This window comes from Protomyctophum bolini, assembly GCF_963924005.1.
Source record: "Protomyctophum bolini genome assembly, chromosome: 11".
Lineage (NCBI taxonomy): Eukaryota > Metazoa > Chordata > Actinopteri > Myctophiformes > Myctophidae > Protomyctophum > Protomyctophum bolini.
Window position 1 is genome coordinate 5,260,705 of NC_137872.1, and position 25,106 is coordinate 5,285,810.

The window sequence follows — 25,106 nt, forward strand, 5'->3', positions numbered from 1 at the left end:
CACATTAGAAAATGTATGCCAGAGACCCCCATAAGAGTTGCCCACCGCTGGAAACATGTTTTAAAGTCAGTAGTTTTATTTCGTTTTCAGTAGCATTGTCATGTACTTTGAACTTGAGCCAGGTATGGCTAAGGGTGGCATTTTCCAGCTATTGCACAGTAATAACCAACGGTTATTTCCCACTCTCCTATGTAGTTTGCTTTACACTGCGCTATTTCCGAGAGTCCCCAGTGGATGGCAGATTTGCAGCCGTAGGCCATACTGCCAAAAGTGCAGGGTGTAACAACTCACTTTGCACAATCTTCAGCAAGCTACAAATTCAAATTGAATATGTAATGAAACACGAAAGAAATTGTTATAAGATGCTTTAGTCAAAATTAAGATATAGATATAGAAACCAGAGTCCATTGGCACAACATTTTATATATTGTCTAGTCTAGAGAGCTACGATGCTTAAGTTACATGGTTGTGTGTTGGACTATAAAAGCTTAATGCAGATTAAATTCACACCCACTTGTCATATAAATTGATTCAATTTGGGGCTATGGTTTAAGGATTTGAATTGAGTTCCCATACTGGGAGTCGAGCCCGGGCCGCCTGGGTGAAAAACAGGAATCCTAACATAATATGGGACTGTATAAAATTACTTTGAGGGGTACAGACTGGTCAGTGACATGGGTCATAGAAATAGTCTCTTCCAGAACCGTGCACCCGTTACACTATTGCATGCTCTCGCTTTCTTCATAGAAATATCATCTCGGATTAGACTGTCTGCAGTGAGTGTACTGACTATAGAAAACCAAATGGTTTTAAATAGCGCTATTAATTAAAATGTTTATCATAATTATATCCCTACCCTAGTCTATATTTTAGTGGGACAATAGATCAGGCAGGCGGGAGGACATTATGCAGGAAAAAAATAAAAAAGTGTGAGACACCTCCCTCTGTGGGTCACATAAGCAGTGGCAGCTGAAGCCAATCATTTGCTGGGAGTCGCATACTTCATTTGCTTTGGCTTGGCTATAAATGCTGGTGCAACGCCTCTCACAGTTCACTTATTCTTTCTCAGTGGATTGAAGAGAAGAATCATGCCTGAAGTAGCGAAACCAGCGCCCAAGAAGGGCTCCAAGAAAGCCGTCACCAAGACCGCAGCAAAGGGCGGCAAGAAGCGCAGAAAGTCCAGGAAGGAGAGCTATGCCATCTACATATACAAGGTCCTGAAGCAGGTCCACCCTGACACCGGTGTCTCTTCCAAGGCCATGGGCATCATGAACTCCTTTGTCAACGACATCTTTGAGCGCATCGCTGGTGAAGCCTCCAAACTGGCTCACTACAACAAGCTACAACAAGCGCTCCACTATCTCATCCAGGGAGATTCAGACCGCGGTCCGCCTGCTGCTCCCCGGTGAGCTGGCCAAGCACGCCGTGTCTGAAGGCACCAAGGCTGTGACCAAGTACACCAGCTCCAAGTAAACTGTCCTGTCTGCTCTAAACATAACGGTCCTTTTAAGGACCACCCATCTTTTCCAAGAAAGAGTTTATCCGAATAATTTGTTAATATCGAGTATGCCTGTGAATATAGTATGGTTTTACATGATATTCGTTTTACCTTTTCACATACTCCAGAACTTTTATATATATATCTTTTTTTTAAATACTTTCCCTAATCTAGCATAATCACATTATCTAAAAAAGTAGCAGGTGAAAAAATAAAAGCTTTTTTTGGTAGTCCGCTTGCAAATATCAATGTGGGTTTCTCCCATTCAGTTAGGCCAGGGATACTCAAATAGATTTACCTGTGGGCCACATTACAAAAATGGCAAGGGGCCAGGGGCCAGTAGATACAATTACGACATTAATGATACTTGATAACTTCTCTCTTTCAATTGCTTTATTTTCGCAAAATGTATCAAAGTACAATGTGCATGCACACAATATGTAAATAAATAAATGTGTTACATTTTCTTGCATAAACACAAAGAGCTGTTTCCATAACTGCACAAATGATTGCACATAACATGAGTAGCTGTTATAATAACATAATAACATAACATGAGTAGCTCTTTGCCTGCCTGCCTGTCTGTCTGTCCATGAGTAGTTATTTGTCTGTCTGTCAATGAGTAGCTGTCTTACTGTCTGCCTGTCTATGAGTAGCTGTCTGCCTGCCTGTCTATGAGTAGCTGCCTGCCTGCCTGTCCAATTGTCCATGAGTAGCTGTTTGTCTGCCTGTCTGAGTAGCTGTCTGCCTGCCTGCCTAATTGTCCATGAGTAGCTGTCTGTCTGCCTGTCTATGAGTAGCTGTCTGCCTGCCTGCCTAATTGTCTATGAGTAGCTGTCTGCCTTCCTGCCTGTCCAATTGTCCATGAGTAGCTGTCTGTCTATGAGTAGCTGTCTGCCTGCCTGCCCAATTAATTGTCTATGAGTAGCTGTCTGTCTGTCTATGAGTAGCTGTCTACACAGCATGTAGGCCGTTGTCACTCAAGTGTCATACAATGCATTTGAAGACTGCTTAATACTGACAATTTGTTTTTTCTAGTAAAATACACCCACAAACTACTATATTCTCTTTGACCAATACAACAATATATCAGGCTATCCGAGTATAAATGTGCCACAAATGTTTTTGTAAATGTTGTCTTGTGTATTTGACCATGTACTTTGAAAAAGTGAAGATTGCTCTCAATTCGCCATTCTTGAATAAATACAGACTGTGGATTTGGGTGTGAAATTAATGAACTGAAACATGTCAGATGTCTTACAATTATTAACAAAACAACATTTTAACAGAGCAAAAATAAATGACCACAAGTGTCGTCTCATAAGTCACCATGTCACAGGTCCACAGTTGTGTTTGCAGACACTGAAAAGTTTTGATTTAAAAAACAAACACATTAACACAGATGACTTATTTTACTTTTACAACATTGACAGACATCTCACCTTGCTGTGAAGTGAATATTGCTCGGGTATTGTATGTGCAACTATTTAAAAAGCCAAATGACAGAGGAAAGTTGATGAACAACTCTCCATGTAGCTGTGTATATGTGAGGTTTTAAAAGTCTCAAAATAAAACGCAGGGTGCCTCAGGGCTCCACATGATTTAATTATGATGCAAAACTAGTCTGCTATCTTCTTCATTTGTTGTTTTACTTTAATACTTAAATTTGTCTGTGTTTTATTTGGTTTTTAGTTGTAGAGAAAACACAAGTGTTCCACTATTCTTCAGCACACAGCACTGACCTAGTGGGTTGAGTCTACAAGGTTCTCACACATCCTTTAAGTTCCACCCCCTTCTGCTCTGCTTCATCATCACTCTCTACTCAGAGTTTACTTCAGTGCAACTGAAATACGAACTACAAGACAATGGCAGAAGTCGCCCCAGCTCCAGCTGCCGCCTCCCCGGCTAAAGCCTCCCCGGCTAAAGCAGCCAAGAAGAAGGCCGCCGCGAAACCCAAGAAGGCCGGTCCCAGCGCCCAGGACCTCATCGTCAAGGCTGTGACCGCTTCCAAGGAGAGGAGCGGTGTGTCTCTGGCCGCACTCAAGAAGGCTCTGGCCGCCGGTGGCTACGACGTGGAGAAGAAGAACAGCCGCGTCAAGGCTGCTGTGAAGAGCCTGGTAGCAAAGGGTACCCTGCTCCAGACCAAGGGTACCGGTGCTGCTGGATCCTTCAAGCTCAACAAGAAGACCGAAGTGAAGGCAAAGAAACCCGCTAAGAAGGCAGCCAAACCCAAGAAGCCGGCAGCCAAGAAACCCGTCGCGGCAAAGAAATCCCCCAAGAAGGTTGCAGCCAAGAAGCCCGCAGCCGCTAAGAAATCTCCCAAGAAGGCAAAGAAGCCTGTCGCTGCAAAGAAAGCCGTAGCTAAGAGCCCCAAGAAGGCGACCAAGAGTCCCAAGAAGGTGAAGAAGCCCGCTGCTGTTAAGAAAGCACCAGCAAAGAAGGTAGCAAAGCCCAAGGCGGCGAAACCCAAGAAGGCAGCCGCTAAGAAGAAGTAAACAACAACACAACACAACAGCATGTTTTAACCTACAAAGGCTCTTTTAAGAGCCACCCACAACTTATTTTAAAGAGAATTCCTCAATATAGTATCCTGTAATCACGATCATGTATTGAATTTGCTCAACTAGGCAAAATGGAAATAATTATTCTCAATTCACGAATTAATTGAGTCCCTTCTCATTATGAGTCTTAATGGTTCTAATGATCAAACAGACAACTCATGAATTACTAGGAACAAAACAAGTTTAAGAGTTAACTTTTCTTTCGGCAGAAGGCATGGTTCATTATATATTGAAATTCAATATTTGCATTGCCAGTAGCCTACACAGTACAGCGAGGTGCTGGCCAGACCCATAGTGATGTTTGCGGGGAACCCTCGTTCGCCGCCGCGACAGGCTAGCAAAAAGCTCCCACAATGAAAGCAATAGCTAGCCTACACATTACTACGTGCAAATTAGGCAACAAGAAGCAAGCAACAAACAAGGTACAGACAATGGGGTTAAAAGTAATGGCATCATCAGTTCATATAGCCCATTTTAATTAATTAACACAACATTGTCCCTTGCTAAAATATAATTATTGGATAGTTGATTTGTTGCTAAAACAATTATGCTGCTGCCCTATATATGCTGATGTTCTCATCAAAAAAATCCCCTGGCTTTTTGCTATTGCCTTTGGCCAGTGGTTCTGGTTCAATGTTTTGTTCTAAATGTAAAACACGGTAACCTAGTAACCCGTTAACCTTTACATCATCAGAATTATCTCATTGTGCAATAAATTGCATGAAGTCATGAAATGTAGAAATAAATTATGACCCAGAGTCCCACAAATGCATTTTGTAACATTGAAATGTATACATGATTACAGGTTCAAATTAGGTGGTAGCATGGTAATACATCAAATGCAATCAAGGATCATGAGCAAGAACATATCTGTCTAGCAGTAGAATATCTGTACAATGAATATTAGTGTGTTTGACAACAATATTTGTTGTAAAAAAAGGGGGGGGAAAGAATATATATATATATATATATATATATATATATATATATATATATATATATAATACACACACACACACACACACACACACACACACACACACACACTTTAGGATGGGTAGGGCGTAGGGATAATAAATCACATACATATTAATACATTATTATATGATATAGCAGTGCGTGTGTGTTGTGGGGGGCGGAGTTAGTAACGCCCACAGAGCTCGCTCTGCCTGTCCTCCCTTACGTCCTCCGAAGACACATAAAAAGGCAATGCTCTGAGCTCTAGAATCACTCACATTTCTAACTGCAACTACAGCTGAACTCAAAATGTCAGGCCGAGGAAAAGGTGGAAAGGGACTTGGAAAAGGAGGCGCTAAGCGCCATCGCAAGGTGCTTCGTGATAACATCCAGGGAATCACCAAGCCCGCTATCCGCCGTCTGGCTCGCCGTGGCGGAGTGAAGCGTATCTCCGGTCTGATCTACGAGGAGACCCGCGGTGTCCTCAAGGTGTTCCTGGAGAACGTGATCCGTGACGCCGTCACCTACACTGAGCACGCAAAGAGAAAGACCGTGACCGCCATGGATGTTGTCTATGCTCTGAAGAGACAGGGACGCACTCTGTACGGATTCGGAGGTTAATAACGCTGACTTGATTTACCAACAACCCAAAGGCTCTTTTAAGAGCCGCCCACATGCACTTTACAGAGTTTATTCCATTCAAGTAGGAAATGTTTGCATATGATTCATGGACTGACTTTTTACGATAGGTATCTGCATGTGAAATTTACATGTACATTATAGTCTTGGCTAGTCTATTATAGTCTTGGCTAGTCTAGGCTTACCATACGTCCTCTTTTGCCCGGACTAGTCCTCTTTTGGGGGGCTGTCCTGGCATTCCGGGGGGGGGTTTAAAAATTCCTTCAAATGTCCGGGGTTTTACACGTATCGCTGCGCACAGACCATTCAGACCAATGTGTATTACAATGCACGTTCAATGGTTCGTAGTGGAAAAACACTGAGCGGTGGAGCCCGAACCCCGGAATGTGTATTATTCATAACTCTTGCATGCGCTGAGTCTGACAGCACCCCCCCCGGACAGCACTGGTCCCGACCGCAGAGTAGAGAAAGGCTTGCTGGCTGCTCTGCTGTCTGCAGATGGACTGTTGTGCTCTCCGTGAGTACCGTGACCGTGAGGAAAGCTTGACATGCCAAAGAACTCATCATTGACATGCAGAAAAAGTTGGCTACTGTTTTCTTAGCTTTGTGACTGACCAATGAGAAGCAGATTGTATTGTCTGCAAAGGAACTATGTGTCCGTCACAAATAAAAGTTCTGTCCTGCAAGCTCATGTCAACAAGGCAGCTGTGCGTGAGGTGAGTCCTGCAAATTAAATTGACCCAATATTATTTTGTACAACCTACAGTAGCAAAGCATAAGATAATGGTTTGGAGAATAGGCTGGTCTTTCTTTTTACAAGAGATAGGCCTACAGGTTCTTAAACTTTTTCATTTCAAGGACCCCCATAACTCTGAGAGTAAAACCAGATGGACCCATAAGAGTCCCATTTGATTCCATTTGTACAGTATCAGAGTTGAAAGTTATAAAAGGGCCCATTTGGTTCCAATTGTACTTGTACACTCTCAGGTTACAGACCTGTAAGGGTCCATGATTTGGTTCCATTCGTACACTCGCAGAGTTACAGACCTGTAATTGTCCATTTGGGTTCATATGTTACACTCTCAGAGTTACAGACCTGTAAGGGTCCATTTGGGTCCATGTGTTACACTCTCAGAGTTACAGACCTATAATGGGTCCATTTGGAACCCCCCTCATATCAAAATGTTTATTTAAACAAATCCCAAATCTTTATAAACAAATCCCAAAATGTTTATAAACAAATCCCAAATGTTTATAAACAAATACCAAAATTACAGAAAACAAATCCACAATGTAGGTAAACAAATCACACATAGACAAACCCTGAAATGTTTGTAAACAAACCCTGCAATGTTTTGTAAACACATCCTTGAACGTTGGTGGCGTCCAGGACATGCCTCAGACTTCTCCTCAGGAGACTTGGGTCAGATCTGAAGCCATTTTATTTGGCGTTAGGAACCCGTTGTGACAGCATGCCCTTGCTGACGTCCACGATACCCCATCTGAAGATATTTAAGGCCCTATTTTGAAAGAAAAACATTTTTGAATAGTTCAACTAGCCGATTTACAAGCTCACGTGTGGATGACTGGATGTAGATCAGCCCCCTCAAGGAACCATGAGGGTCCCTGGATCACACCTTTGAGAGCCACTGCTTTAAATAAATACATAACTAGCATATTTGATCAAATTTAGGAGCCAAACTTTTTTGACAAATTAATTTAATTCAAACGCGCACGACACATGCACATCAACGACATGCATGCGCACATGCACGCGCGCATGTGTCCCTCTTTTTGGTATTTTTTTGTATATAACATCGTGAGCCCCTAAAACGGACACGTCATGTCTGATTATGCATGCTACTCTGGGCATGTTTGGAAATACCGCACCGGAGCGCACTCGCCTATTAGCTTCCGAACGCGCCCCTCTGAGTCCCCAGGGCAGGGTTGGAGCCACGTTTTTATAACTGATTATACTGTCAAAAAGGGTGTACAAATTGCAGATCAAATTCACACCGATTTGCCAGCATCTATCAATTTAGTCAATTTGGGATAAATTTGAGTTGCTTCAAGTTTGCAAATTCTGTTTGGTACAGACTGGGACACGTTAGGATCATATATGCCTATAAGATTATTAGCTAATACTATCGACTGCAGTAAGTCGACCGAATATAGAAAGTGTTGAAAGTTCAAACTGGATTTAAATTGGAGCATATTAATTAAATGCGCTTATCATAATTAAATCCCTGCCATTGTCTATTTTGGCGGGACAATATTATTCCGAGGCATGCGGCAGAACTAATTTAGCGGGACAATAAATCAGGCATGCGGAGTACATTATACCAGACAACACTGTCTCCATTGAGCGCCACTCTGTACCTCACGTGAACAGTGGTAGCCGTTGGTTAGACAAAAACGTCAATTAAAATAATCAAACAAAGGGGGGAAATCTTAACCAGTGTGTGGACTGTAAAGTATTGACGCGGAAACTATACAATAATGTCTATTTGTAGCTGGGAGAAGAGACCAGTGTCTGAAATATTACCATTATTCTATAATTTCATTGCTCATATCACACCGAATGTGGAAAAAGCTCTTTGAAATAAATATATGGGTGGCTCTTAAAAGAGCCGTTTTGGGGGTTCTACCAGTGTCGGAAAGGTTTAAGCACGTTCTCCACGGATACGACGGGCCAGCTGGATGTCTTTGGGCATGATGGTCACCCTCTTGGCGTGTATGGCGCACAGGTTGGTGTCTTCAAACAGGCCGACCAGATAAGCCTCGGCAGACTCCTGGAGAGCCATGACGGCGGAGCTCTGGAAGCGCAGATCAGTCTTGAAGTCCTGTGCGATCTCCCTCACCAGGCGCTGGAAGGGCAGCTTGCGGATCAGCAGCTCGGTGGATTTCTGGTAACGACGGATCTCCCTCAGAGCCACTGTACCGGGACGGTAACGGTGAGGCTTCTTCACTCCACCGGTTGCTGGTGCGCTCTTACGCGCTGCCTTGGTGGCGAGCTGTTTCCTGGGCGCTTTGCCACCGGTGGACTTACGAGCGGTCTGCTTGGTTCTTGCCATTTTTCTCTTTTGGCAAAGTTGTAGAGTTGTGATAAAAATGAGTGCCAGCTGCTGCATTATATCTCATCGGCTCTGAGGCACCGTCGTTCTCCAATTGGTCTCTGGTCAGAAACCTCCTTCTTTGGGAGGAGCCGCCTGCGCCACCAGTAGTGATTGGTGTGGAGTTCATACACACTGAGCCCGCGCTCTCATCCGTTTCTATGATTGGTGAGGCGCACAGCCGCACATAGATCACGATGCAGTGCATCATGCGTATAAACTCATAGATCAATTTGGTATAATAATTGCTCAATTTGGTATAGTATGCTATTGTAACTGTTACTTATTTTAATTATTTATCCTTGTGTTGAATATTTCAATATCACAGTGAATTTTGTCAATAATATTATAATATAAAATACGTTTCATATTTTCAAATATAACATTTATATTCCCTTATTTCTATGCACAAATTGTTTTTAATATGCTGCACTGATGGGATTCATGTGCTCATGTAGGCTATATATTATGGAATTACCTCTTATGAAATAGACTCACCGGAGATATTTGTATAATAAGCAACGGCTGATTTCTATATGAAGTGATTTAATAAACACGCCCAGTTAGGAACCAGTAACAGAACGCTGATGCTCCCTAGGCTTTTCTTTAACTAAAACTGTAAGCTTACCGGTATTATTCCGTCTATTGTATGCAGAATTAATTTATTTCGGCTGAATGATGTTGGAGCATTAAGTTTCCCCGTAAGTAATCATTGTTTTGGCTAAGTTTCCTAAACATATTCATTGACATCATGACAACGATATTAAATAAAGGAACATTCTTTAAATGAAGTTGTGGGTGGCTCTTAAAAGAGCCTTTGTGGGGTAACGGGCGGTGTTGGTGTTTACTTCTTCTTAGCGGCAGCCTTCTTGGGTTTCGCCGCCTTGGGCTTCGCTACCTTCTTTGCTGGTGCTTTCTTGACGGCAGCGGGCTTATTGACCTTCTTGGGACTCTTTGTCGCCTTCTTCGGGCTCTTCTTGGCTGCTGGTTTCTTTGCAGCGGCAGCAGGTTTCTTTGCCTTCTTGGGAGATTTCTTAGCGGCTGCGGGCTTCTTGGCCACTGCCTTTTTCGGGGACTTCTTTGCCGCAGCGGGTTTTTTGGCTGCCGGCTTCTTGGGTTTGACTGCTTTCTTCGCGGGTTTCTTTTCCTTCGGTGCCTCCTTGTTCATCTTGAAAGAGCCAGATGCGCCGGCACCTTTGGTCTGAACAAGGGTGCCTTTTGCTACGAGGCTCTTCACGGCGATCTTGACGCGGGCTTTGTTCTTCTCGACATCGTAGCCGCCGGCAGTCAGAGCTTTCTTGACGGCAGCCAGGGAGACACCTTTGCGCTCCTTGGAGGCGGACACGGCCTTGACGACCAGCTCGGCGACGCTGGGACCGGTCTTCTTGGGTCGGGGTGCTGCCTTCTTCTTGGCGGCTTTAGCCGGGGCGGCGGCGGGAGCTGGAGCTACTTCTGCCATTCTGTTGAGGTTCGACTTTCAGATGCACCGAACTAAACTCCGAGTAGAGAATGTTGTAAGAGGAGGAGGGGGTGGAACTTAAAGGATGTGTGAGAACGATGTAGACTCAACCTACTAGGTCAGTACTCTGTGCTGCAGAATACTGAGACAGTTGTGTTTTCTCTACAACTAAAACTAAATCGAATACATACAAAGAATTTGATTAAAGTCATACAAAAAACTCGAGCAGATAGCAGACGAGTTTAGCTTCATAATCAAATCATGTGGAGCGTTGAGGAGTCCTGTGTTTTGTTTAGGGACGTTTAAAACCTCACTTGTACACCCTTACATGTACAGTTCTTTGTCAACTTTCCTCTGTCATTTGTCTTTTTAAATAGTTTTAACATATGATACCCCGTTCCATATTTGCTGTAGAGCAAGCAGAGATGTCTGGGTTTGGAATAAAAGTAAAACTAGTCGTTTGTGGTGAAGATTTTTGTTTTTTATTTACAACTTTCCAGTGTCTGCAAACACAGCTCTTGGCCCTGGCATGGAGACTTATCAGAGGGCATTTTATCTCACTCTGCTAAGCTCTTGTTTTGTGATGAGAAATCTGTCATGTTTCAGTTAATTTCACACTCAAATGTATAATTTTATCGCATATGTATTCAATCTACTTTACCAATGGTGCCATTTACAAAAAAACATGACATAGCTCAATAAAATGTGAAATAGATGAAACACCACACATTTGCAGGCAACTTGTATAGCGTTTTTTTTTTTTATTATTATTATTACATACACAATAGGAGAAAGTAAAATGAATGATGACACTTTATTTGCTGCTTCTAAAATCTTATATCTAGTCTTATAGTCTTATATTCCACATTCTAAAACAAGACTAAGGTTCTATTTTTTGAGTGGTCCTAACGGAGCTACAGTACGTGTGTGGCTGGCTGCCTGAATGCCGGGGTCTGAGCGCGAAAATAGCATGGTTGTTTTTCACCACCTGTGAGCAACCTAACCCACACACACGCACATATTAACTGTATATATGATGATTTTGGGTGTGTACAGTACAGGGGGGGGAATCGGCCCGGCCCCCTGGGCACATTTCTGGGGGTCCGGAATCCGGATGTTCCGGAGAACCCCCCCCCCCCCCCGGACTCCCACATGGTAACTCTCATTTCTCTACCATTTCAGAGGTGGGGCGGCTCGCCGGAACCACCGGCACCCTGGCCGTGGTCCTCTGGGTCTGGAACTTCCGGGGACATTGTGCCAGTATGTATGTGTATACAATCATGTTACATTTAAATTGGAGTGTGGAATAGAGCTATTAATTTGATTTACCCTAAATGTTTATTACCATATATCCCTAGTCTATATTTTATCGAGACAATAGACAAGGAAGGCCGGAGAACATTATGCAGAAACAAAGACAGTGAGACACTATTTTAGCTGGACAATAGATCATCATCTCTACAAATATGTAATAAATACAACTGTGTGCAAAATAACACTACAATTCAAGTAGTCAAGTCACATTAACACTGAAAACCAAATAGATTACCTTTCCATAAACTATTACTATATTAGCCCCGACCACCACACACAAGTACACAGATGACACAAACTAAGGATGTTTAAACTCCTGCCTGATGAGGCATGAGTTAAATGTACATTAATTGGCAACGCTGACACCTAAATACTAGTACTATAGATCAGAGGATCACATATTGAACCATGTACCACTCACAAGTACACCGACGAAACTGTATATCAGGGGTGCACGATATTGATTTTTTGAAACCGATACCGATATCGAGAACTTCTTGCTTCTCAAGACCGATACCGATAACATAACCGATAATAAAAATATATAGACATGAATAAAAAATACATACTAGTGAGTAACGGTACATGTAACACAGCTTTGACCTAAGCAATTACAGTATAGTAGGCTATATCAGTGGTTCCCAAAGTAGGGTTTGGGGACCCCCAGGGGTACCTGAGGGAGTTCCAGGGGGTCCCCAGCTAAATTATATAGTTAGGAACCAAATGGACCCTTATGGGTCTGTAACTCTGAGAGTGTACAAATGGAACATTTCCAGTTGTACACTCTCAGAGTAAAAATAACATTGATTTTACAATATAAATTGGGAGTCCCAGAGCAAATTGTGATTGGCCAGATGACGTATGATGATAAGAGTGCCCCTCACTTCACACAGGTGTGAATTTCTTTTAATTAATAAAAACAACAATATAATGTCTGTGAATGTCTGTGTGTGTCCGGTCAGTTGGCCTCAAAACTTTTCCATGTCAAGGAGCAAGGACCCCAAATTGTTAGCCCACAGACCCCCATTTGAAAATATATGCCAGGGCTCTAGCAGTGATTCTCATTTTTATTTCAAGGACACCCAGTTTGACATGCATTAGGCTACTGACCCCCCATTTAATGCCATTTACACAAGGGACCTCAATTTATATTTTTTTATTTATATCGTAAAATCAATGTGAGACTCTGAGAGGGTACAAATGGAACCAAATGGACCTGTTAGGGTCCATTTCGTTCCATTTGTAAACTCTGACTCCCCGGATCCCACTTTGAGAACCACTATTGTCTGTGTGTGTGCGTGTGTAAACACAAGTACAACACTATCCAAGTTCCAGTGATAGACGTTGTTGTTGTTAGCATATAAGTCATTAGCATGGTCTGTAGCATGGTCTGTAGCATGATCATGTAGCCAAACAGCTACTACTTCTACATTTCTCAACCAAAACAGTCGCGTCGCGTTTCACAATGCTACACAACTGGAGCAAATTAATAAACTACAACCGGTAACGAGTGACACGCATTCAACAGCGCGATGAATGAACGAGCACCAATACGCGCTCGTCAGACGTCAGCTGCTGAGCTGAGCTCAGACAGTCACCGTTCGTATGAATGCGAGTCAATGAGTGAAATGAGAGAGGGGAGATAGAGAGGACAAGCAGGCGGGGCTATTAGCCTGCTATGGAACTACACACTGCAACAGACAGAGTGGAGAAGCGTCTCTCTCTCTCTCGTCTCAGCCGTTCCTCCAGAGAGATTGGCGACTCGGGGAGCGTTTGGGCGCACCACAGAAATGATTGGTAGTCCCATAGTTGCTACCAACTATATTTTTATGTCGCACAGATAAAATTTCAGGCGCATTTGCGTCCAAAATTATCGCAATCTCGAGCCCATATAAAGTATATTATCGGCGCTATTATAATGTTATCGAATTTATCGGGATGACGTCATAATTGCTAATATCGGGTCGAAAATTATCGGGACGATAATTATCGTGCATCCCTAGTGTATATGTATATTATGATGCACTACCATGTTTTTGCTTTACTCTGGATTAATAGTGTGTGCTAAATGCATAAATTGTAATCCTGGTTCTGTCTGAGGCAGTCAATAGACACGAAGCAACACTGTGCCTGTATTCATTTTTGGATCAACTCTTTCTTGGAGAAGATGGGTGGTCCTTAAAAGGACCGTTATGTTTAGAGCAGACAGGACAGTTTACTTGGAGCTGGTGTACTTGGTCACAGCCTTGGTGCCCTCAGACACGGCGTGCTTGGCCAGCTCACCGGGGAGCAGCAGGCGGACGGCGGTCTGAATCTCCCTGGATGAGATGGTGGAGCGCTTGTTGTAGTGAGCCAGTTTGGAGGCTTCACCGGCGATGCGCTCAAAGATGTCGTTGACAAAGGAGTTCATGATGCCCATGGCCTTGGAAGAGACACCGGTGTCAGGGTGGACCATAGAGTTATTATACAATAGAGAAGACACCCAGAGGAAATCCTGAAGCGCAATGGACATAGTGGCCGAAGAAGGTATTGCAGTTTGGTAAGGTTTTGTCCTCAAACACATGAACGCGCACTAGGCTCCGCCCACTCCAGCAAGTTTCAGCCAGCTCTCTGAGCTCTGCCCCAGAGCGGAGTGCTGAGAGACCGACCGCATTAAAACCAGGAAATGTCGCATCAGGACTTTTGCTCATTACTTATTATTCTGTGTATATAAAATATAGATAATTTGTCTAATCTCTAGTTACATCAATATTGTTCTTGTAAAATAGTTGGTTTGTGACCAAGTATTAAGATTATAAAGATCGCTTTATTCGCTTATGTCATTTTGACTGCCAGGGACTTCCCATTCACTTACCATAGGCTTCTGCTGTAGAACTCCCGAGTCCGAATTCTTTTTTTTTTTTTTTTAAATAGCAGCTGTACATGAAATGTTAATGTTGATTTAGCATCAACATGATTATTTACCGATATAAATACATGGTTTGATAACCTACAAGTAGGCGAAAGTCATTTTCTGCCAGGCGTATGTCTCTCCATCTACCCCGTCTTCAAGCCTCCATCCCTGGGCAGAGGTTGAATGATTGACTGGTGGTCGTGGAGCTCTGTGCAGTGCCGTCTCTTTACAGTCTAAAATCAATGGTTAAATTATTCCATAACACTGAAAATGATCAATTTTCCAATTAAAATCAAATTATGGTTAAGTGTGTAAATTACATTTATTCTGTTTGGACAAAGTGCAGTTAAGAAAAGGTGGAGATCAAGGAAGAATTTCTCTATGTCACATGTGAAGTGTAAAACTGGGAATTTCACCCAAGGAATCCATGATGAAGTGCTAAGATAACCACAATAATAACCCAGATTCGTATTGATGTGCTTACCGAGATAATCAAAATGCTTTCATTTTAAACCAACCTCTGAATTAAAACATTGGGTTCTGCAAAAGTCACAGATCAAATTGCAATGATTTTTAAAATAATCTATTATTCACACTGGATAAACAACAGTGGGACTGGAATACTGTACATCCAAGGTACTCCTTCCTGATGGGATGCTATGGCAATGCTTACTATCAGAATATTTAACGTTTTCTTTTAAACATTTTTAACTAAATATCTTCCTTGGGTCCTATTAACAGAATAAGTGAACTTGGACACTAGGGGGGGTCAGTGCCTTAGAGTATATATACTCTAAGGTCAGTGGAGAACACATTTCCCTTAGGCACCATTTACACTGACAGCCAAATCTAGCCTGAATCAGATCTATCTGTGCCACATCCAGATTGGAATCTGATTTGTTTAAATAAGTCTAAATGGACAGGTCACATGGAATCTGTTTTTTTTTTCCAATCCCCATTTAACATTCAGAGGTGAATTGTTAAAACCTGGTTCAGGAACATGACACCATATGCTGGATATATTTCATTAACCACTTTGTTTTACATTAAATAGCTAAAGAAAATGGAAAGCTCACATGCTGTGAGCTTGTACTCGTTTGTTTAGATAATCGATATATTTCATTAGGCACTTGTAGGTTAAGACGAGTCTGCTGCCAACATAGCGATGCGCGTTCACCACGAGTAGCACGCACACGCACACACGCACGATGCTAGTTCATGTGTCGGTCGTCGCGCGTTCATGTGTTTGAGGACAAAAATCCAGAATGCACAGGGCTCCTAAACCGGAAGGAGGAGTGGATTCGCCTCATGCGCTTCTGAGCAACTCAATGCAAGTGGACGGGAGGAGAACTTGGGTGCCGTCTCTATTCATATATACTCTAAGGGGTGGACCTGCTTCAGGACCTTGTATATGTAGATGGCATAGCTCTCCTTCCTGGACTTTCTGCGCTTCTTGCCGCCCTTTGCTGCAGTCTTAGTGACGGCTTTCTTGGAGCCCTTCTTGGGCGCTGGTTTAGCTACTTCAGGCATTCTTCTCTTCAATCCACTGAGAAAGAATAAGTGAACTGTGAGAGGCGTTGCACCAGGATTTATAGCCAAGCCAAAGCAAATGAAGTATGCGACTCCCAGCAAATGATTGGCTTCAGCTGCCACTGCTTATGTGACCCACAGAGGGAGGTGTCTCACACTTTTTATTTTTATTTTTTTTTCTGCATAATGTCCTCCCGCCTGCCTGATCTATTGTCCCACTAAAATATAGACTAGGGTAGGGATATAATTATGATAATAAACATTTTAATTAATAGCGCTATTTAAAACCATTTGGAAGACACTTTCTATAGTCAGTCCACTCACTGCAGACAGTCTATTTGCTACTAATCCGAGATGATATTTCTATGAAGAAGAAAGCGAGAGCATGCAATAGTGTAACGGGTGCACGGTTCTGGAAGAGACTATTTCCCATGTCCCATGTCACTGACCAGTCTGTACCCCTCAAAGTAATTTTATACAGTCCCATATTATTTTAGGATTCGACTCCCAGTATGGGAACTCAATTAAAATCCTTAAAATATAGCCCCAAATTGAATCAATTTATATGACAAGTGGGTGTGAATTTAATCTTCATTAAGCTTTTATAGTCCAACACACAACCATGTAACTTAAGCATCGTAGCTCTCTAGACTAGACAATATATAAAATGTTGTGCCAATGGACTCTGGTTTCTATATCTATGTGCAAAGTGAGTTGTTACACCCTGCACTTTTGGCAGTATGGCCTACGGCTGCAAATCTGCCATCCACTGGGGACTCTCGGAAATAGCGCAGTGTAAAGCAAACTACATAGGAGAGTGGGCATTTCATTCAGCCAGGTCTTGGCTGTTTAGGGGCCCACAAAGTTACTGTTGCACGATATACAGACTTTCAATGCAAGACTATGTAGTAAGTACATGTAAGAGATTGACTGTATTCAGTCCCAACCACTGTCAGTCCATGAATCATGGCTCTGCAAACTTTAAGAAGCAAATATTGTCTATTTGAATGGAATAAACTCTGTAAAGTGCATGTGGGCGGCTACAGAGCCTGCCACCTAAACCAGTTTGTCCAGCTGAAGACTTATGCAGACATGAATGTGATGCAACATCACGGTAAAATGGATAGGATGTGATATTTAGTAAAATTGTGGAAATTCAATAAAATACTTTCAAATGTAAATGGTTAGAGTATATAGACTGTTGTATGACTACCTTGATAACACAATGGAGATGATTAAATTCATAGACTACATAGTATAAAATTGTGCCATTACACAGTCATGTAGATTACAAAATGATTGTATCAAAACCTAATGTTATGCTAAACCCAGTTAGTTAAACCTAAAATATTGTACTCAAATTGTAAACATGCTGAAATGTAAGTGTGTGAATATTTAAAAAATATATATACGGACATACGAACAATGTTCACTGGAGTTCACTGTGTTGTTATGGAGCATTTGCTATAACAAAGTAGATAGACTGGACCCCAGTAGTAGAATATTTCACAAGAATACTTTACTGAATATTTCACAAGAATATAACACAAGAGTCAAATGTACGGTCAAATGTAATGTAGTTTATTTAGAGAGTGATAGAGAGAGAGAGACTGCAGACACTGTAGGAACCGATAGTTGGATCCGAAATTGAATTACTGTAATGGGTGCCACAAAAAGTACAGACAACTCACCCCGCAATGTCAGAAAGTGAAGAGTTGTCCGTACTTTCGGGGTGAGCTGTCCGTCCTTTCCCTTTACCAACTTGCCCCAGTGGAAAGTAGAGACAACAAAAAACGTAATACAGTACATCTACATCAAACTATTGTGAAGCACACATATCAACATGAACACTCAAAACAAAGCTTGATCTATCATATTACAGAATGGGATTTAATTAGGCTTGCCTAAAGGCATGTTCATAGATGGAACATGATTAATAAGAGTAGAGAGTAAGGTCGTTAAATAGTCAAGACACAACCTCATCATCATCATTCCAATGGTAGTCACATGGTTTGACCAAACATTTGTGTTTGATTGCTGATTGCTGGTGGTGTTCTGCCCCTCTCCCTCATCAAACTCGTGGGATTGTGTGTGTGTGTGTGCTATATATATATATATTTTTTTGTAACTTAATTCTGATCAGTGTTTGGGTCGATTGTATTACGCCTCTTGTGCATCCAAATAAAATAGTGTGTGTGTGTGTGTGTGTGTGTGTGTGTGTGTGTGTGTGTGTGTGTGTGTGTGTGTGTGTGTGTGTGTGTGTGTGTGTGTGTGTGTGTGTGTGTGTGTGTGTGTGTGTGTGTGTGTGTGTGTGTGTGTGTGTGTGTGTGTGTGTGTGTGTGTGTGTGTGTGTGTGTGTGTGTGTGAGAGAGAGAGAGAGAGAAAAGGCTGGTCAAACGAGTATTGTTGGTATCGGGCAGAATCCTCATCTCCCACGCGAGCTCCAAGATCATGCTACAGCAGATATACAAGCTCAAAGCACGTTGCAGATCTTGGACATATGAGGTTTTCTCCTGACATCATAGTACAGGCATTATATGGGAAAAAAGGGGTCAACCTCCAACTAATTGCAAAAAAAAACAAACTCAGCTGATTTTGTATCTTACATTATGTCCTGAATAACATACAAAAAGTTGCCTGGAATTTTCTGAGGGGAAAGTTTTGAAAATGGCCTGTAAAGTATGACCCTCCAAAAACGATTCTGATAGATTCCACTATGCTAAACCCTATAACAATTTGATAAAAGGGTTTACCAAACTTTTCTCAGTTGATCCTTGTGTATGTTTTCCTGTAGAATCCATTTCTGCAATGGACATTTTTGTATTGTGCATAATTAATTAGATAATTACCATATTTGACACATGGGCGGAAGTAACAGGGAAAACCCATATAACAATTTGATAAAAGCCGTATTAATACGCAGTATTAATTGTAAACCTTCATAAAACGATTTTTTAAAATTAAACAGACTCTTAAAACACATTAAGTTGGGTCACACTCTCCTGGTGCTGCCACACCTTTGTTGATTTACTCAACATTGGGGCTAATATTTGTCAGCCGCAGAGCCTATAGTTCAATCACATTGGAAGTGGCTCGGGAGGCATCCTTTGGTTAGACATACTGTAAGGTTGGTGAGGGGTGCGTTAAGTCTTAACGCACCCCTCACTTAACGGTTAAGACGACCGGTTTGAGGTTGGTGAGGGGTGCGTTAAGGGTTAGGTTAGGTTTAGGTGTGCTGTCCCGTGGATGGTTAGGTTAGGGTGAGGGTTTAAGATGGTTAACATCGGTAGACAACTTGACTGCGTGTGCGTGCGTTTATCTTGATTTGTGAGTTCTCTTGGCACAGTACCATAGGTGTGTACGCATAACAAAACCATGTTGCTTCTATGCAACAATTATGCAAAACATTGTTGAAGCTGAGAAGGGCCATGCCAGTGTCGGCTATGGGGATTAATGTGGTTGACACGCACTGTAGGAGCCTAGGAGAAGATGAGTTCAGATATGTACCAGTGCCACTATCTGCCATTTTGTTTAAAGCTGCATTACACCTCAAGCAGACTGTAATTATGAAACCTTTTAATTAATTGTCTGGTTTGGGTGTTATTTTGTTCATTAAGTGCATGCTATTCTTGTGTGATCCTCAACACAGGATTTGATATATCCAGACTAACATTATTAGTATTGCCTTCACCACCAATAACCATGATAGTACAGCAGCTAACTGCACCCGGGGGCATTACTATGCCAGCTTGTGCATGTGATCGACATTTGCATTAATGTTTTATTTTTGCCACGGACATGCAAAACAAGTGATCAATGATATTACCAGAACACAAATGTATAGCCTACAGTACTAATACTCTTGACGTGTCATATATTGTCTATACTCTATTCCACTGCGCTACACATTTTAAAATAAGTCACTTATCAAAACTTATTTTTGGGGAATAGCCACAACACATTACGTCATGTTGTTACCTTGTAGATCAGCAATTGTCTTTTCTTCTTAGCCTATAATGACATGCCCAAAATCTGGATGTCACGGTTAAAGTAGTTAGATATATACAGTAGTTACCCAACTAACTTACCCAGCAAGACTGGGAAGTTATCCACTGTATACTGGCAGGTGGCCGTCCTGAGAAAGGCATTATATGTGGCATAATGCATGGTCCAAGTATATTCCATGTTTGGGATTTCAATAAATGGGTCTTATACAGTTGCAGTCCGAGAAAGGGACCCTTAGCTGCAAAGGTGAATGGGTGTGCATTATACTTCATATTAGGTTATTGCAGATGGCCTTTCAGAGGACAGTGTTACTTGGGGACATGAGGAGACAGGAAGTTCTACAGGCTAAACTAGTTTTGTTTGTCAACGTAGCTTAAATAGTTGGTGTCAGTTCATTAAGGTGTGTACTCTAGGTTGATGAGACAATTGCAACGGAAACATACCTGAGATTAAAAACAGATAATTAAGTACTTAAAGGATTTTAAAGGAATGTTTCACTGTTCACTGTTTCACTGTGTTGTTGTGGAGCATTTGCTATAACAAAGTAGATAGACTAGACCCCATGTAGTAGTGTCATTGCTGTAACTTGGTATCTGTAATGTGTTCTGTTGCTGCAGGGTTGCCTTACAGCCCCCCCCCCCCCCCCCCCCCTGTCTGTTTTGGAATGAGGGAACATAGGGCTGAGGGAACATAGGGCTGAGGGAACTTGGGTACGGTCCCCATTTTGTCTGCATTCTGAGTCATCCCCACACACGTACACCCCACTTGTATGTTTTACATTTGCACAAAATGGAGGTAATTGAAAAGTGTGTAATTTGCAAGAAAAGTGTGGATGGAGGAGGGCCATCAATATCAACACTTGGAGAGAAGGGAAGTTATTCTATAAACCAGGCCAGTAAAACAAGGGGAGACAATATCCATACTGTACCTGGTGAGAAGGTACACAAAGGATGTCGCTTAAAATACATTCACCCAAAAGAGATAGCCAGACCTAACCCTAAGGAGGCAACAAGAGTCAGAATCAAGTACAGGCAGTGAAAGTCATACACTAAGATCGAGTTCAGGGGGGTTCTCTTACAAAACTCATTGCCTCTTTTGTGGTACACCAGTTCAGCTTGTAAACAAGAAAAATAAATATGGTGTTCTCGAAGTCAAGACAATTGAAACCAAGGATACACTTTTGTAAATCTGTCACGAACGATTACTGGACTATCATGGCACTGTGTGTGAAATACACAGCAGCCAATGTTTCATGACCAATCAAATGATGCCAGCTGTGAGACACCCTCGTGTGGAGCACATAAAAAGACAGACACAGACAGCAACACACCACCCTTCAAAAACCCTTCAAGGAGACTCCTGAACCAATCTCCACGGACACACACCCTTCTAGAAGACTCCTGAACCAATCTCCACGGACACACACCCTTCTTGAAGACTCCTGAACCAATCTCCACGGACACACACCCTTCTAGAAGACCCCGACCCCCAATCTCCACGGACACATAGACCACCTCTCAGGCTGACATGCTGCTTCGTCCTCAACTCCTGTGCTTGCTGGGCCTCATCGCGCTAGGTGATATAATTGTTCTTTTATTGTTTAATTTGCTTCCGTTTTGTTTTAAAGACCCCAGTTTGACATTTACATTAGCCCAAGCATTTTATCTCTGAATCCTATCACTGTATTGTGTTAATTTAACTCTGATATACACTCAGAGTCACAGAACTGTAAAGGTCCATTTGGTTCCTAACTATAAATAATTTAACCGGGTCCCCCTGGAATGCCCCCAAGGACCCCTGGGGGTCCCGACCCCAGACCCCACTTTGAGAACCAGTATAAGGCCATAATGGTTGCAGCTTCATGTCCTCCTCTTACATAGAGGCTACATGTAGTTCTGGTTCATATCTCTAATGCCTTCATTAGAGCTATGTTACCCTTCTCTTTACTGCGCTCGCATGAAATGCAGACCAGCCTCTCATCTGTAGCGAAATAATAAAGAAAGTTTTCGCTACTCACCAATACAAAGGCAGCTTGTGTTATTAGAAAGCCTACTTTCCTTAGTGGACGGACTCTGAGCCCCCCACCTCACATATACAACTATACAATGCACTGTTTGGCCATAGACTTCATAGGAGATTATTAGCTTAATGTACAACATTTTCTTCTCACTCAAAAGTAAACAATTAGTGATTCACGATATAATCAGTAGCATATCGGTATCGGTCATATCGGCCATGAAAATGCCATATTGGTATCGGATCGGTCTCAAAATAATCAAGATTATTTTCGCAGATATTGATGACACAATAACAATGTGACGGTCAATGGCTCTGTCACTTTTGTCTTGTGTATTTCTAATGATTGAAGGCAGCATAATCCATTTACAGTATTAATATCGGAATCGGTCAGAATCTAAACAAACCAAAATGCAGTATGAGTGAATCTGCACATTTGTTAAGTTATAATGTAATGACTTTTATTCTTTAATACCAAATTTGTAAAATTGTCAAATATTAAAAAGTAAGGCAAACTAACAAAAAAATATGTATCTGTGGAACCGAGTCAAACTAAATGTAATGCCTGGAATTCCATGTGCTTTCCAACTCAAATATGATGAATATGATAATTAGGATTATTTTGGTGAGTCCCCACTCCTTAGTTCAAATATTATTATTATGGGTGGGTCCCCACTCTCCAGTTCAAATAGCTCTGGTCCATAGCTCTAACTAATGCATTGCATTTAGAGCTGTTACTCTCGACTTCCGCCACTCGCATGAATGCAGACGTGTCATTGGAATGTACATTCCAGTTGAAGAATGTATTGCATCATATCACCCTCCCTGTGTGTGTGTGTGTGTGTGTGTGTGTGTGTGTGTGTGTGTGTGTGTGTGTGTGTGTGTGTGTGTGTGTGTGTGTGTGTGTGTGTGTGTGTGTGTGTGTGTGTGTGTGTGTGCGCGTGCGTTTATAGGCACCGTGCATGCCAAACCCTTGGCTAAGGTGAAGCTGGAGTGTGGAAACTGTCCAAGGTTCTGGTTCAGCTTCAACGGTCGCTGCTACAAGTACGTAGGCATACATACAGCTCAAAGGATGACCTGGAACGACGCAGAGAAGAACTGCCAGGATGAAGGTGGCCACCTGGCGTCCATCCACAACGAGGTGGAGAACGACTTCATCCTGACCCTGATCCAGAACTATGAGCCATCACAGCCAGTCACCTGGATTGGACTGAATGACCACAACGTGGAGGGTAGATGGATGTGGTCTGATCGCTCTGATGTGAATTACTTTCAGTGGCATAGTACTGAGCCAAATGGGGGTACAAGTGAACAATGTGTGTTCACATACTGTGGTGGAAGTGCAACATGGTGTGACTCGTCATGTTCTAATAAATTACCTTCTGTGTGTGTACGCCGTCCATAAACATGTCCTCGTTGAGTGGAATGTGTGATTCAACTCTCACTGACTTGTAGCCTACTGAGTCTCCACAATAAAAGCATGACATAAATATAATCCATCGATTTGTTTATACTCTTTACTGGTGCCGTCATTTCAGAGTGTCTCCGTTGTGAAGCACTTTCAGAGACCTTCATTTATAATAAACTATATTAGCTACAGTGGACATTACATTAAGTATATTTGAAGTTAATCATTTATTGGTTTCACTAATGAAAACTAATTTATTCTTTTTTTTTTTTCTCAGTTGAAATCTTATGTCTTTCTGGGACCAAAACCAATAGCTACTCACAAGCTTTTACATTTTAATTTTATTTTGAATTTTATTTTTTACAACTTCTTAATTTTATGCCATTTCTTAGGTTTTTATTTATTTAGTTCTAAAATTCTAAAATAATAATATAAAGGGGATATTTACTCTCGACCCATCAAAATGCATTGAGCCATGACCCTAAAGTGGGTCCCGACCCACCGTTTGGTCTACTGGTCCACTGGTCTATATCTATGTCTCCATTGTGAAGAACCTTATATTTTCACCATGAAAAAGGTGATAGTATCAGAGCAGTATTTGAAAATAGGTCCGACTGCACCTTCTGCCATAGGCTACTGTATTCATTCATTCAATTATGCATTTTTATTTTCGTGTCTTTGTCATACGACTCATCCCTAATACGAGATTATAATATATAAAACATCAATAAACAATATCACATTCACTTATTGGGAACAGAAATCTGCACAACATATTATTTTACCCACATACACAAAATACATACAAATATTACGTCAGTTTGTCCCATCATGCTTTCTCCAAATATTCTGCAGGTGCAACTATCTCTCTGTCACTTTAATCATATAAAATCTAGGTTGTTACCTTTTACAGTCTATGTCTATGGTTGTTACACCTATTAAATGATGTTTGACACACAGCTCATGATATGGGGCAGTAGAAGATATCTTTGACTAAATGTCTCCCCCCACTGGTCGCCTTCGAAAATGGCACCATAATAGTTCCCTTTAATTAATAGGCCACAGCTGTGTGGAAGACGCCACGCCAGTAGAAAAGAGTTTGTTCGGTGAGTTTGAGACACATTTGTTTATTTTTGAACGTGGAACCTGCGCTTGTTTTCGTACAGCAGTTATAATTAATATAACCGCCTACTGTTGTTTAAGGTAAGAAAGTAATACTCTGATGCTGCTGCTAGAGCTACTAAACTAAACCTATACAGTCTACACTACAGGTACATTTCACACGAAAGCTCAATACAAAATACTGAACTGTGTGTGGACAACACCGTCATGATAAAGCATTACACTTGTTTTCAACAGCCTAGGGTCCACCATTTTCAATTCAGAGGATGAATTGAAATGTTTGATGTTTTTAATGTGACAATTAAGTACCGTACGAGTTTTAATAGTAGTATTAAAGGAGAATTCCATACTAAAAGGCTTTCTTGCCTTTCTTTGTAGTTGTTACGTCCCCGTCAAAGAGGTCCAGGTGTTATTTTGTGCAAAAGCTCCTCATTGGCTATTTCCCCTACCATAAGCCCTAAATTAATTGCATTGAATTGAATGGGAAGTATGGGGTGTTGTGCTAATTCGCTTATTTCCATCGCTCAAAATTATATTTTTTTTGTATACATCCTCTCTTCATAATGTAAATAATAACCCAAGCGGCACACT

The 25,106-nt window shown here is 41.8% G+C and overlaps 5 protein-coding genes and 1 pseudogene across 6 annotated transcripts; 3 read left to right on the forward strand and 3 right to left on the reverse strand.

Annotated features, from left to right (window-relative positions):
• Positions 1–1,079: 1,079 nt before the first annotated feature.
• LOC308324492 (histone H2B-like) lies at positions 1,080–1,624 on the forward strand (annotated as a pseudogene). Its single transcript has one exon. The product of its transcript is annotated as a histone H2B-like (transcript).
• A 1,739-nt stretch (positions 1,625–3,363) lies between these two features.
• Positions 3,364–3,993, forward strand: LOC308324485 (histone H1-like; the record flags this gene model as incomplete). Its single annotated transcript, XM_080776527.1, has 1 exon — positions 3,364–3,993. One exon carries the CDS (start codon positions 3,364–3,366, stop codon positions 3,991–3,993), a length of 630 nt encoding a protein of 209 aa, XP_080632653.1.
• Positions 3,994–5,325: 1,332 nt separating this feature from the next.
• LOC308324848 (histone H4) lies at positions 5,326–5,637 on the forward strand (the record flags this gene model as incomplete). Its single annotated transcript, XM_080777160.1, has 1 exon — positions 5,326–5,637. One exon carries the CDS (start codon positions 5,326–5,328, stop codon positions 5,635–5,637), a length of 312 nt encoding a protein of 103 aa, XP_080633286.1.
• Positions 5,638–8,318: 2,681 nt separating this feature from the next.
• On the reverse strand, positions 8,319–8,729 carry LOC308324839 (histone H3.2; the record flags this gene model as incomplete). The annotated part of the gene is made up of 1 exon (XM_080777150.1): positions 8,319–8,729. One exon carries the CDS (start codon positions 8,727–8,729, stop codon positions 8,319–8,321), a length of 411 nt encoding a protein of 136 aa, XP_080633276.1.
• An 816-nt stretch (positions 8,730–9,545) lies between these two features.
• Positions 9,546–10,254, reverse strand: LOC308324486 (histone H1-like). Its single transcript, XM_080776528.1, has one exon. It carries the CDS (start codon positions 10,225–10,227, stop codon positions 9,613–9,615), a length of 615 nt encoding a protein of 204 aa, XP_080632654.1. The 5' UTR covers positions 10,228–10,254; the 3' UTR covers positions 9,546–9,612.
• Positions 10,255–13,676: 3,422 nt separating this feature from the next.
• Positions 13,677–15,964, reverse strand: LOC308324489 (histone H2B-like; the record flags this gene model as incomplete). Its single annotated transcript, XM_080776531.1, has 2 exons — positions 13,677–13,993; positions 15,827–15,964. The coding sequence occupies 2 exons, from the start codon at positions 15,962–15,964 to the stop codon at positions 13,757–13,759; spliced, it is 375 nt and encodes a 124-aa protein (XP_080632657.1). The 3' UTR covers positions 13,677–13,756.
• Positions 15,965–25,106: the final 9,142 nt, after the last annotated feature.